Below are 12,575 nucleotides of genomic sequence, written 5' to 3' on the forward strand. Positions count from 1 at the left end.
GGCTTGTTACCCTTGTCAAAGAAAGCTATTACGTTGGTTCTGAGGAACTGATCTGAGGAACTGTCCCAGATTGAGGTATCATTAGAGGAGGTTTTGGAACAAATTGATAAATTAAACAGCAATAAGTCACCAGGACCAGATGGTATTCACCCAAGAGTTCTGAAGGAACTCAAACGTGAAGTTGCAGAACTAACTGTAGACTGTAACCTATTATTTAAATCAGCTTCTGTACCAGATGACTGGAGAATAGCTAATGTGACACCAATTTTTAAAAAGGGCTCCAGAGGTGATCCCAGCAATTACAGGCCTGTAAGCCTGACTTCAGTACCAGGGAAACTGGTTGAAACTATAATAAAGAACAATATTGTCAGACATATATATGAACATAATTTTTTGAGGAAGAGTCAACATGGTTTTAGTAAAGGGAAATCATGCCTCACCAATCTACTAGAATTCTTTGAGGGAGTCAACAACATGTGGACCAAGGGGACCCAGTGGATATAGTGTACTTAGATTTTCAGAAAGCCTTTGACAAGGTCCCTCACCAAAGGTTCTTACGCAAAGTAAGCTGCCACGAAATAAGAGAGAAGGTGCTCTCATGGATTGGTAACTGGTCAAAAGATAGGAAACAAAGGGTAGGTATAAATGATCAGTTTTCAGAATGGAGAGAGGTAAATAGTGGTGTCCCCCAGGAGTCTGTTCTGGGACTAGTCCTATTCAACATATTCATAAATGATCTGGAAAAAGGGGTAAACAGTGAGGTGACAAAATTTGCAGATGATACAAAATTACTAAAGATAGTTAAGACCCAAGCAGACTGCGAAGAGCTACAAAAGGATCTCTCAAAACTGGGTGATTGGGCAAAAAAATGACAGATGAAATTTAATGTTGATAAATGCAAAGTAATGCACATTATGCTTTCCAATCCCAACTATACATATAAAATGATGGGGTCTAAATTAGCTGTTACCATTCAAGAAAGAGATCTTGGAGTCATTGTGGATAGTTCTCTGAAAACATCCACTCAATGTGCAGTGGCAGTCAAAAAAGCAAACAGAATGCTGGGAATAATTAAGAAAGGGTGATATTAGGACAGAAAATATCATGTTGCCTCTATATAAATCCATGGTACGCCCACATCTTGAATACTGTGTGCAGATGTGGTCGCTCCGTCTCAAAAAAGATATATTGGAACTGGAAAAGGTTCAGAAGAGGGCAACAAAAATGATTAGGGGTATGGAACGGCTTCCGTATGAGGAGAGATTAATAAAACTGGGACTTTTCAGCTTGGAAAAGAGACGTCTAAGGGCAGATATGATTAAGGTCTATAAAATCATGACTGGTGTAGAGAAAGTAGATAAGGAAGTGTTGTGTACTACTTCTCATAACACAAGAACTAGGGGTCACCAAATGAAATGAACAGGCAGCAGGTTTAAAACAAATAAAAGGAAGTATTTCTTCACACAACTCACAGTCAACCTGTGGAACCCCTTGCCAGAGGATGTTGTGAAGGCCAAGACCATAACAGGGTTAAAAAAAGAACTCGATAAATTCATGGAGGATAGTTCCATCAATGGCTATTAGCCAGGATGGGCAGGATTGGTGTCCCTAGCCTCTGTTTGCCAGAAGCTGGGAATGAGTGACAGGGGATGGATCACTTGATGATTACCTGTTCTGTTCATTCCCTCTGGGGCACCTGGCACTGGCTACTGTCGGAAGACAGGACACTGGGCTAGATGGACCTTTTGTCTGACCCAGTAGGGCCATTCTTATGTTCTTATGGTTTGACAGGATTTGTTCTTGATAAATCCATGCTGACTGTTACTTATCACCTTATTATCTTCTAGGTGTTTGCAAATTGATTCCTTAATTATTTGCTCCATTATCTTTCCGGGTACTGAAGTTATGCTGACTGGTCTGTAATTCCCCGGGTTGTCCTTATTCCCCATTATATAGACTGGCACTGTATTTGCCATTTTCCAGTCCTCTAGAATCTTTCCTGTCTTCCATGACATTCGAAGATAATCACTAATGGTTCAGATATCTCCTCAGTCAGCTCTTCGAGTATTCTAGGCTGTATTTCATCAGGCCCTGGTGACTTGAAGACATCTGACTTGTCTAAGTAATTTTTAACTTGTTCTTTCCCTATTTTAGCCTCGGATCCTACCTCATTTTCACTGGCATTCACTATGTTAGACATCCAATCACTACTAACCTTTTTGGTGAAAACTGAAACAAAAAAAGACATTTAGCACTTCTGCCATTTCCACATTTTCTGTTGTGTTTTCCCTCTCGTTGAGTAATGGGCCTACCTTCCTCTTGCTTTCAATGTATCTCTAGAATGTTTTCTTGTTACCCTTTATGTCTCTAGATAGTTTGATCTCGTTTTGTGCCTTGGCCTTTCTGATTTTGTCCCTACATACTTGTGGTATTTGTTTATATTCATCCTTTGTAATTTGATCAAGTTCCCACCTGTTGTAGACTCTTTTGAGTTTCAGATCTTTGAAGATCTCCTGGTTAGTCCCCACTCTCCTCCCAGAGCTGTGGCTAGAACTCAGGAGTCCTGACTCCCAGCCCCCCACCCCCACTCTAACCCTTCGTCCTCCCTCCCCTTCCAGAGCCGTGGTTAGAATCCACACACTGGAGCTCTCACCTCCATCTTGCTCTGGATCCAGGGCCCCAAGACATTGGCCTGGGCAGCGAATTGGCGCCGCAACCGCTCATTGGCCTGTTGCCGTGCCAGCTCCTCCTGCAGCGTCTGGTCTCGGTGTGGCACCAGCCGCGTCACCTGTGGGGAGGGAGCAGCAGGCGGGACGCTGTGGGACAGGACTCCAGGTGGAGGAGGCTGAGCGCAATGGGCTGGGAAGGCGGGGCTCCAGCTCGGGAAGGGCAGGGTCCAAGAGCAGTGGGGCTGGGGAGGCAGGGCCGGCCAGACAGGCAGGCAGGGGGCGTGACGCCTGCAGGGTCAGATGGCTAGATGGACAGTGGGGTGGGACAGACACAGTCAGGGGGCGGGAGGGTCAGCCGGGTTCCCGCTCCCAGTGGCCACACTCACCGTGTCCCATTTGCTGGCGATGTCGAGGTGTGAGAGGTTGGTGTAGGGGTTCACCCCACTCAGCTTGATGCCGTAGGTCTGGGCAATCTTCTGGATCTCGTTCTGAATGCCTAGGATGGCCATGCGCTCCTTGTCGGCCTCTGGCAGTGTGGCCTTGAACTGCTCGTGGGCCGTGATCAGGCTCTGCAGGCAGGGGGACAGTTGCCATGGGGGGAGTGTGGCCCGAAGAGCCCCTCACAGCCCGTGGGCTGTGGGCCCACCGCCCTGTGTCAGATCTGGCCTGACGCCCTCACTCCCCATCACGCTGGGGGCAGAACGTGTCTGCGAGGTCTGGTGTGTACAGTGGTGGCCCACTGGTCCCCAGATCCCTGTGGGATGCCTGTGCAGGTTCTGCCCAGAGTTACCGACCTGCTGGTTGTGTGTTCGTACAGCGCATTTGGGAGGCAGAGCTCACACTCAGCCTGGACAGCGCACGGGGCAGTGACCCGGCTGGCTGGTTGGATAGTGACAGGATATTTACATATAAGGCAAACAAAGCCATTAAGCTAACAAGCGGTGAAAGAGACACCTGAGTGATCACGCCTGGGACAGAGCCTGTATCCCAGGCCGCCCTCTGGCTCTGGATTCAGGGACAATGGCCTTTGGTGACACAGGAGGAACAAAGAGACCTCGTTACCCATCACGGAGGGGCCAGAGGGAGCAGTGCCTTTGAGGCTGGGAAAGCTGGGTCCCCTGGCCAGTGGGGATGGAGATGCTGCAAACTTGAGGTGGATGAGAAAACTGCTCAGGCAAAGGCTGGAAGTTTGGGAAATTAAGTGTGTTAGCTAGAAAGTGGGTTTTGTTCTCTCCAGCAAAACTTTGTCTGGCTAAGGGGTAACACCGGGGCTTACAGTTTTGGCCACCTGAGCAGAGCATCACAGGGATACTGTGCCTGACTGCGCCACACCCCATAGACCCCCCCCAAACTTCCCTTGACCCACTCCCACCCAGCCCCAGCCCTGCCACTTCCCCTAATTCCACCCCCCTTAAGCCTCCTGCCTCCCCTGACCCCAGAGAGCAGGGGGCCGAGGGATTCATACACCGAGAGGAAACTAAGGCACAGAGCAGGAAAGTGACTTGTCCAAGGTCAGAGGCAGAGCCAGGATAGAACCCAGGAGTCCTGGCTCCCAGCACTCCCTGTTCTAACCACTAGACCCCACTCCCCTGCCAGAGCCAGGGATCTAGCCCAGGGGCCCTGTGGGCTGCACCTGGATCTCCTCAATGCTGTGCACGATGAACATGTCCTGCAGGTCCTCGGTGGCGCCATCCATCCAGTTGTTGAAGGGCGCGGCTCTCTTGGCAAACTCCAGGTACAGCTGGTCGATGGTCTCCAGCAGCTTCTCCACCCGCTGGGCAGGGACAGAGCCAGAGGGTTAGAGGGGAAGAGGCACCTACCATCCCTCTGGCCCCTGCACTAGGGCAGGCCTGTCCCCGGCCACACCCCTCCCCACTCCAGTTGGCAGCAGGAGCTCCCCTGCCATCCGGGGCCCCCTCTCACCTCCAGCGCGTCCCTCCTCTTCTGGGTCAGGGTGCCCAGCGTGTCCCATTGGTCACAGATGGCCTGGCAGCGGGAGTTCACCGAGGCAGCATCATGGTAGTCCAGCTCGCTGCGGGGGAGGGGAGAGATGGTGGGAAGGTAAGGGTAATGAGCCATGGGGCAGGGCACTGAGCCATTGGGGTGCCACAGGGCAGGTCACAGAGCCACTGGGGTGCCACAGGGCAAGGCACAGAGCCATTGAGCAAGGCATAGCGTCATAGGGCAAGGCACAGAGCCCCTGGGGTGCCACTGGGGAAAGGTACAGAGCCCCTGGGGTGCCATGGGGCAGGGCACAGAGTCCTGGATACTGCCCAGCTAGCTAGGGACACCGCCTGCCCGGGCACTAGGAGCTGGGTGGGGCCTCGTGGTTAGAGCAGGGGGCTGAGAGCCAGGACTCCTGGGTTCTCTCCCTGGCTCTGACAGGGGGATTCTGGCCGGGGTGTGTGTCTCAGGCCCAGCACTTACTTAAGCTCCTGGGCGATGGCGGCAATCTGCTCCACACGGTCCTGGTGGGCGGCCAGGTCGCTTTCAAAGGCCTCGTGTTTGCGCATTAGCGCCCGCACCTCCATGAGCGAGGCCGACTCATAGTCCCTCTGCGAGAGCATTTCCTCCTTCCCTGCAGGGGCAGCGCGGTCTGAGCCTAGCCAGCCTTCTCCACCCCCAGCCTACCAGCTCCCGCCCTCTGAACCCCCTGCCCCATACCCCATGGGCCTCTGTGGCAGGGAGGACCCCAATGGGGATCACCCACATGGGGGGTCACTGAGGGCAGAGCCCACCCCATCCCAGAGGGCAGGGAAAAGTCCAGAGCAGGGCCTGAGGGGTAGTGCCCTTCTGGGGCAGGGACAGGAGCAGTCCCCTCTGGGGGAGATCTGCAGTGGGGGTACCCCATAGCGGAGGTGTAGGGGAAGGCAGGGTGATCCCTGTAGCAGAAAGGGGTAACCCCATAGTGAGGGATGGGGGTGGGGGAAGCCCTGCAGCAGAAGGGGCTGGGGGAGATCCCTGGTCCAGGGGGGCAGGGGGCTGATACCTCTGGTCCAGGATTCATGCAGCGTTGCCTTCTGCTTGAACTTCTCGGCCAGGTGCTCCAGGCGCTCCAGGCGGCGGATCTCGGTCAGCAGCCACTCCTCATAGCCCTTCTCCACCTGCTCCAGCCCCTTCCAGGCGTTGGCGATATCCTACCTCCACCACAGAGAGAGACGTGTGAGCCTGGTCGCTGCCCCCTCCTCCCACACACACAGCACCAGGGGAGTGCTGGAGTTGGCCACCTGCCCTGCCCCACCTCCACTTGGCCCCTGGGGCAGCAGCACCCAGATCACAGCCACCCCATGCCCACCTGGGGGGCAGGAACTGCCCCCTGGACACACCAGCCTTGGCCCCATCAACAACTGACAAGCTCTGTGATGGTCCATGCTCTGTGTGTGTCCTCACTACCCTCAGGGCACATGGATCCCCACACCATGGATACTGCCCCCCAGGCACACATACCTCCCTGCCCCCTGGACACTGCCCCTGGGCACACATGTCTCATTGCTTCCTGTGTACATGTGGCTCCCTGCCCCATGGGCACCATCACGCAACAGGCATGTGTACGCCCCTGGTCCATGTGGACCCATGCCCACTGGATGTGCCATGCAGGCCTCATCCCTTCTCAGGGTAGCAGAGGCAGACTCCATGGATGGATGGCAGATCCCCCCCAGGTGCCAAGGGCCCCATGGCAGGTGCGTGGCCTCCCTGTGCCATGGCTCACCGAGACCATCTTGCCCTCGGAGGGCATGAAGGCGGGCCGGTTGCTGAGGCGCAGCTTGGTCTGCAGGGTGTTGAAGTTGATCTCGAGCTGGCATTTCTCCTGCACGCGGGGTGGTTTGTGGACTCGGCGATAGTCCCGGAAATCCTCCAGCTTGCGCCGCATGGCGCTCATGCTCTTCTCTGCCACGCGGTTCTCCAGCCATGGGATGGTGCGCCGGATCCACTCCAGCAGCTGTGAGGAGCCGTGGGGAGGGTGAGGGCCAGCAGGGGGCAGTGCTGGGTCACTCCAGCCCCTACAGGCCCTTGGGGGAGAGTCACAGGCACATAGCCCAATGCTAGCTCCTCACTCCCCACTGGCCCTCCGCACCCCTTCTCTCTCTCCCCACAAGCATTAACTAATATAGCTGCACCCCATCAAGCCAGTATATCACCCCCACTGCACCCAGGGGACCTGGCTCCCACCCCTCCCACTGTTCTAACCCACTAGATCTCCCTCCCCTGCTGGAGCCAGGCCAGAACCCAGGAGTCCTGATGCCCATTCCAGGCCTTGCTCCCTCTCTCCAGCATGCCCAGGTCTGGGAGCAAGCCCCCAGCAGATGTTGGGGAGAGGGGGCATGGCGTCTTCAGGGCAGGATGGATTGGTACCTCGCTTGCCAGCTTCTCGTACTCCTCCATCAGTTTCTCGTTCTCCTGATTGACAGCCAGCACCTTGCAGATCCTGTTTGCAGCCGTCTCGGCCTGGGGTGGGGTGGGGGGAGAAACACCACATTACTTCTCATCGGGGGGAAGAGAGAGCAGCCTGAGCACAGTCCTTCCCTTCCCTTCCCCTGACTGAGATCAGGGCACCTGTCAAGCATCTGTGGGGCCTCGCAGGATAGAGCTGTGCTGGGCCCTGCATGGACCCTGAGCAAAGTCAGGCCCCTGTTGGGCAGGGTGCTGCACAGATGCTCCCACCTGAGATCGGGACCCCTGTTGTGCCAGGTATCACACTGATCCCAATAGAGACTGGGGCCCATGGGGGTGGGCACCACACAGCCCTCAACCAAGACTGTCCCCACCCCCAGTCCCATGTGCACTGGAGGTGCACGCATGCACACCCCCTACCTGCTCTGCTCCAGCAAAGGCATGGTAGAAGCAGGACACGTAGGTCATGATGGCTTTCTCGTCCGGCTTGGGCGTGTTGACAATATCTGCGGAGAGATGCCAGCTGCTCAGTGGGGGTGGAGGTGGGGTGTGCGAGGGTGTGTCCTGGCCACACACTCCTGCACTCGAGTCTCGACTGCTTCTCCCCCGAACCCAGCACCCTGTGTGACCTCCTACAGCCCTCCCCGTCCCTCCCTCCTGGAACACCTGTCCCCAGCGCACTCCTCCCAGCCTCTGCCCTTCCCTTGGGATGTGCCTAGGACAGAACGGGAACGTTTCATAATGTTTGTATGAAGCCTATGTGTGCCTCAGTTTCCCCCTGTACTTTGCATGGCTAGCCAGCGGGGGGAAGGGATTATGTTTGCTCTCAGGGCAGGTTTACACTAAACACTGACATCGGGATAGCCATGTCTCCCTAGGGTGTGAAAAATCCACCCCCGAGTGATGTAGCTATACTGACCTCCCCCCAGTGTGGACAGGGCTAGAGGGATGGAAAAATTCTCCCACTGACCTAGCTACCGCCTCTCAGGGAGGTGGGAAACTACAGCCACAGGCAAAGCCCTCCCCTGGTATAGGTGGCGTCTGCAGTGGCTGAAGCGTAGAGATACCCTGCCCAGGAGACACAGGGGTGCGTCACTTCTCTGCTAGGCTGGAGTGAATACATTTGTTAAGAAACTGGCTGAAACTGACCAGTTCAACAAGGTGGCCAGCGAGAAAATACCAGCCCAGAGAGTCAGGGATCTGGGAGACGGATGTGAATTCAGCCCAGCTCGGCCGAGGGACCAAGGACTGGGCCATGCCCTGGAAGTCCAACAGCTAGAGTCTGGCACTGGAGGGGACTACGTCTGGGCTGGTGAATTGCTCTGGGCTGAGTGGATGGACTATGCTGGCGCCTTGATTTCTCTGTACAAACCTCAGGACTCCAGGTGACTCACAAGCCCTGCTCTTTTTGGAGAAGGCTCTTTGGTGCCACGGCAGATCCTGGCTGCAGTGTGTCCGTCCTTGAGGGGTGGACAAGGCTCTGCCAGGAGCTTGTCTCAGCTGGACTTGCAGGGCAGAGCTCAGGGGGTGAAGCAGGGGGGCGGGAGCCCAGGAGCTCAGTCTAGGAGGCAGTGAGGCCACATGGCCTGCCCTGAAGGGGTCCTCCATGGAGGCGGGGGTCTGGCACATGTAGGGGTTCCTCCAAGAGACTGTTTCAGAGCTGGGGTGTATCGCAGATCCTGGGGATCTATGACGGTGCCCCCCAGTCCCTGCCTGGAAGCACGTTCCCCCCCAGGCTGGGCTGCACAGGCCCAGAGTGTCAGCTGCCCTGGGCATTAGAGCCATGTCCCCTGGATCCACGGCCCACAAAGGAGACCAGCAGGGTTGGTGATGGCAGCCGAATGGGCCATGAAGGGAGGGGAGAGTCTGGCTCCAGGCACCTCGTTCCACAGAGCATCCCTGCGTGGTGGGTCAAGGGAATAGCATGAGATCCCCACAGGAGTAAATGGAAAAAGGGACACTGGAGAGGAGGGTCGTCCTACCTACCCATCAAGGAATCAGTGGCAGAGCCAAAAACAGAACCGAGGCATCCTGGCTCCCAGTTCCCTGCTCTAACCCACTAGATCCCCTCCTGAGCTGGGAGAGAACCCAAGCATCCTGACCTACAGAATCAGGTCGGGGGGCTGAAGCGGGAGCTCAGGTAGGAAGAGGATAAATTATCATGTTTCCAGGACCAAGCTGGCTCATCCAGGCCCTGACGGGACCCAGGAGAAGGGTCGGGGTCAGAAGTCAGGATCAGGTTCAAGGGTTAGAAGTTAGGATTAGGACTGGGAGCCAAGATCAGGATTAGGGGGCCTGGGTCAAGACAAGGTTCCAGGGTCAGGGTCATGCAAAGGGCCAGGCCAGAGCAGTGGGTCCCCAGGCCCCCCTGTGCAGCTCTTGAAGTGTAGCGCTCGGCCCCCACCTTCAGCGTCCAGCATCTTGGGGATGTCCAGGTACTTCTCAGCCACCTCAAAGGCCGTGTTGAGGTTCCCAATGGGGTCATCCTAGGCACAGAGGGGCAGAGCTGTGAGACTGGGGGGGCTTGGTGACAGGCTGGGGCAGGAGGCAAAGGGGGCTGCGTGAGCCGCAGGCAAGGGGGGCACCATGACAGGGATGGGGCCCTGCACGGATCAGGGCAGGAACGGGGGCCTGAGCCATGTAGTGGGAGGTGGGGTGGCATGTTGGCGGTAACAGGGATGGGAGGGCGTTCACGGGGGCAGGAAGCTGCTGCTCAGAGCTTGGGTAACAGGTCAGGGACAGGGATCTGGCCGGCAAAGAGCTGAAAGTCCTTGGGCAGAAACAGCCGGGGAGAGGGGAGAAAGAAACTAAATGGGGGGCTGGGGTAGTGCCAGGAGCCAGGACCAATGTCACTGGGGTGGTAGCAGGGAGCTGGCAGGGGTGAGGGCTGGGGCTGTGGGGGAGGGGGCTGGGAGGAGGGAGTACAGGGAAGCAGCAAGGGTGGGGGCTGGGGCAATGGAGGGAACACCCGGGGAAGGGTGGGGGAGACAGCAGGGGCAGGGGCCGTCACACCTTTCTGAGCTTGGCATAGTCGATGAGGTCAGGCCGGTGGCGGTGGATCAGGGCGCACAGGGCCAGCCCATCCTTCCAGCTGCGCCGCATCCGGGGGGAAGGAGAAGGAGAAGGAGAAGGAGAAGGAGAAGTCGGGTGATCCTCAGCTATGCCCCTGGCCAGCTGCAGGCGCTGTGCTGGGGCCTGGCACTACACGCGCACCCCAGCCCCGCCCTATGCTCCCTCCTCCGGCCCAGCTGCCCCTGGGCTCCTTCACTCCAGCCGGCACTGCTGGAGCTGCTGTCTCCTGGGAGAGGGGCTGAGCCCCAGCCAACTCGACTCACAAAGGCCGCAGGGCGAGGGCACCCCTGGGGCCTGCCCCAAAGCCCCGAGCCCCCAGCAAAGCCCCCCTCCCCACGGCGCCCCCTACCTGATGTGGAAGTTCTGCACATTGACATTCCGATATGGAGCCGTCTTCCTCTGGCACCACAGCAGCAGCCCCTCCTTGGCCGAAGTCTCTGCAAGAAACCAGGCAGCATGGCTCAGACCCCACTGGCTCAGCTGCACAGAGGGGCAGAGGAGCAGGAGATGGGGGCGGGGGGAGTGGCCCCTGGCAGAAAGGGCCTGCAGTGCAAGGGAGAGCCTTACCCACAGCCCCTCATTGGTGGGTGTGGGGGGGCAGCAGGGAGGTCTCAGATTCATGGAGTTCCAGCCCAGAAGGGACCATTAGATCACCCAGTCTGCCCTGCTGCACAGCCCAGGCCAGAGAACCTCACCCAGCTACCCCTGCATTGCACCCGTTACTTCTGTTGGCTAAAGCATTTCAGGCCTCAGGAGACTGACCTGTTGTGAGCCCCAGACGGAGAACAGCAAAGACCCAGGGGCCACCAATGCCCAAGCCCCCTGTGATGTCAGGGAATGGATTTGACAAGGCATGGCCAAAGATGACCCATGCCCTGTGCTGCAGGGGAAGGTGAAAGGTCCCTGCCAATCAGACTGAGGGAAAATTTATTCCTGACCCAAATCTGGCCATCAGTTTAGACCCTGAGCATGGGAGCAAGACACACCAGCCAGGCAGCTAAGCCAGAGTCTCTGGACCATCTCAGAGCACTGGCCAACCCTCCACATGTCCCGTCTCCAGCTGTGGCCGATCTCTGATGCTTCAAAGAAGGAAAAAACACCCAGACAGCTGGCCAATTGTGAACTGGAGAAAAAAATTCCTTCCTGATCCCTGCCCTGTCCAGCTGCAGCCCTGAAGCATGAGATTAGATTATAGTCAATACTGGGGTATAGGGGTGAGTATGTGTATGGCTATATACAGAGATGTGTAATGTATAGGAGGTGTATGGGGTGTGCAGCTAAAAGGCATTTGTATGGGGGTGTATAGAAGTGTGTATAGGGGCTGTTCGGGGTGTATAGTGTACAGGGGTATGTATATGGGATATGTATGGATTATATGATATATAGGGGTGTATATGGGGGGTGTAGTACAGTGTATAGGAGATATATGGAGTGAGTAGGGTCCATGTATAGGGGTTTATATAGGGTGCATGATTGTGTAGATGGGTATGCATATAATAGGGTATAAGGGTGTGTATAGAGGCCATATGGGATATATAGTGTACAGGGCTGTCTATATGGGGTGTGTATGGAGTGTAAGATCTAATGTATAGGGGTGTATGTGTGTAGAGTATAGGAGTGTATAGTGTATAGGTGTGTGTGTAATGTATAGGAGATATATGGAGTGTACAGTGTTTGGGGTGCATGTATAGGGGTTTATATGGGGGGATTCAGATATTTATGTATAGGGGCGTTTGTGGGGCTATATGGGAGGCATAGGGTATATATATGGGGTGTGCATGGAGTGTATTGTGTATAAGGATAGGTGTGGGGTGCACAGTATATAGGGGTATGTGTAGTGTCCAGGACATATATGGAGTGTGTAGTGTATAGGGGTTATATAGGGTGTCTGTGTATGTGGACGGGGTGCAGTGTAGACTGGTGTCTGGTGTATACGGTACAGGAGTACGTATTGGGGGTGGGGTGTAAAGGGGCAGAGCCCAGCCCCACACTCACCTTCCACTGAGATGTCCTGGATGGCGAAGCGCAGGATAATTGTCCAGATCATCCCCAGAGTCATCTTCAGATTCCCGTCCACAATTTCTGAAGTGGGGGAGAGGGGAGAGTCAGAGCGGCGTGGGGCAGAGTGACAGAAAGAGACGGGTGTCCAGGGCGCAGGGGGAGAGATGGGGTGCACAGAGATAGACAGGGATGGATGGGCATGCAGAGGAGAGCATATGGGGGGGGACAGACAGAAGTAAACCCAGCCCCACCCCCACAGTGTTTGTGCTGCTCGGGGGCCTGCACATCCCCAGCCCAGGCGCTGCTGACAGGCAGCCTCCCCGCCTCGAGACAGAGCAGCCCATGGGATTACGAGGGAACGTGGCTCAACCCCAACCCAGCCCCCCCGGACCTGCATGGAGGGTGCTGCCAGCGCCTGTGGCCACCCGACCCTCCCAGACA

At 56.2% G+C, this 12,575-nt stretch overlaps 1 protein-coding gene across 3 annotated transcripts in view; it reads right to left on the reverse strand.

Annotated features, from left to right (window-relative positions):
- ACTN3 (actinin alpha 3) overlaps positions 1 to 12,575 on the reverse strand; it is a 32,248-nt gene that overhangs the window by 5,155 nt on the left and 14,518 nt on the right. For all 3 annotated transcript variants that reach the window (XM_073352074.2, XM_078853674.1, XM_073352076.2), the window contains 13 exons: positions 12,129 to 12,215; positions 10,483 to 10,570; positions 10,074 to 10,152; positions 9,466 to 9,547; positions 7,482 to 7,567; positions 7,023 to 7,115; positions 6,379 to 6,609; positions 5,659 to 5,806; positions 5,097 to 5,247; positions 4,593 to 4,701; positions 4,303 to 4,443; positions 3,056 to 3,238; positions 2,654 to 2,788 (listed from right to left, as the gene is read on the reverse strand). In XM_073352074.2, coding sequence (XP_073208175.1) covers positions 2,654 to 2,788; positions 3,056 to 3,238; positions 4,303 to 4,443; positions 4,593 to 4,701; positions 5,097 to 5,247; positions 5,659 to 5,806; positions 6,379 to 6,609; positions 7,023 to 7,115; positions 7,482 to 7,567; positions 9,466 to 9,547; positions 10,074 to 10,152; positions 10,483 to 10,570; positions 12,129 to 12,215 — 1,613 coding nt within the window. The remainder of the gene's footprint in view (positions 1 to 2,653; positions 2,789 to 3,055; positions 3,239 to 4,302; positions 4,444 to 4,592; positions 4,702 to 5,096; positions 5,248 to 5,658; positions 5,807 to 6,378; positions 6,610 to 7,022; positions 7,116 to 7,481; positions 7,568 to 9,465; positions 9,548 to 10,073; positions 10,153 to 10,482; positions 10,571 to 12,128; positions 12,216 to 12,575) is intronic.

This window comes from Lepidochelys kempii, chromosome 7, assembly GCF_965140285.1.
Source record: "Lepidochelys kempii isolate rLepKem1 chromosome 7, rLepKem1.hap1, whole genome shotgun sequence".
Classification (NCBI taxonomy): Eukaryota; Metazoa; Chordata; order Testudines; family Cheloniidae; genus Lepidochelys; species Lepidochelys kempii.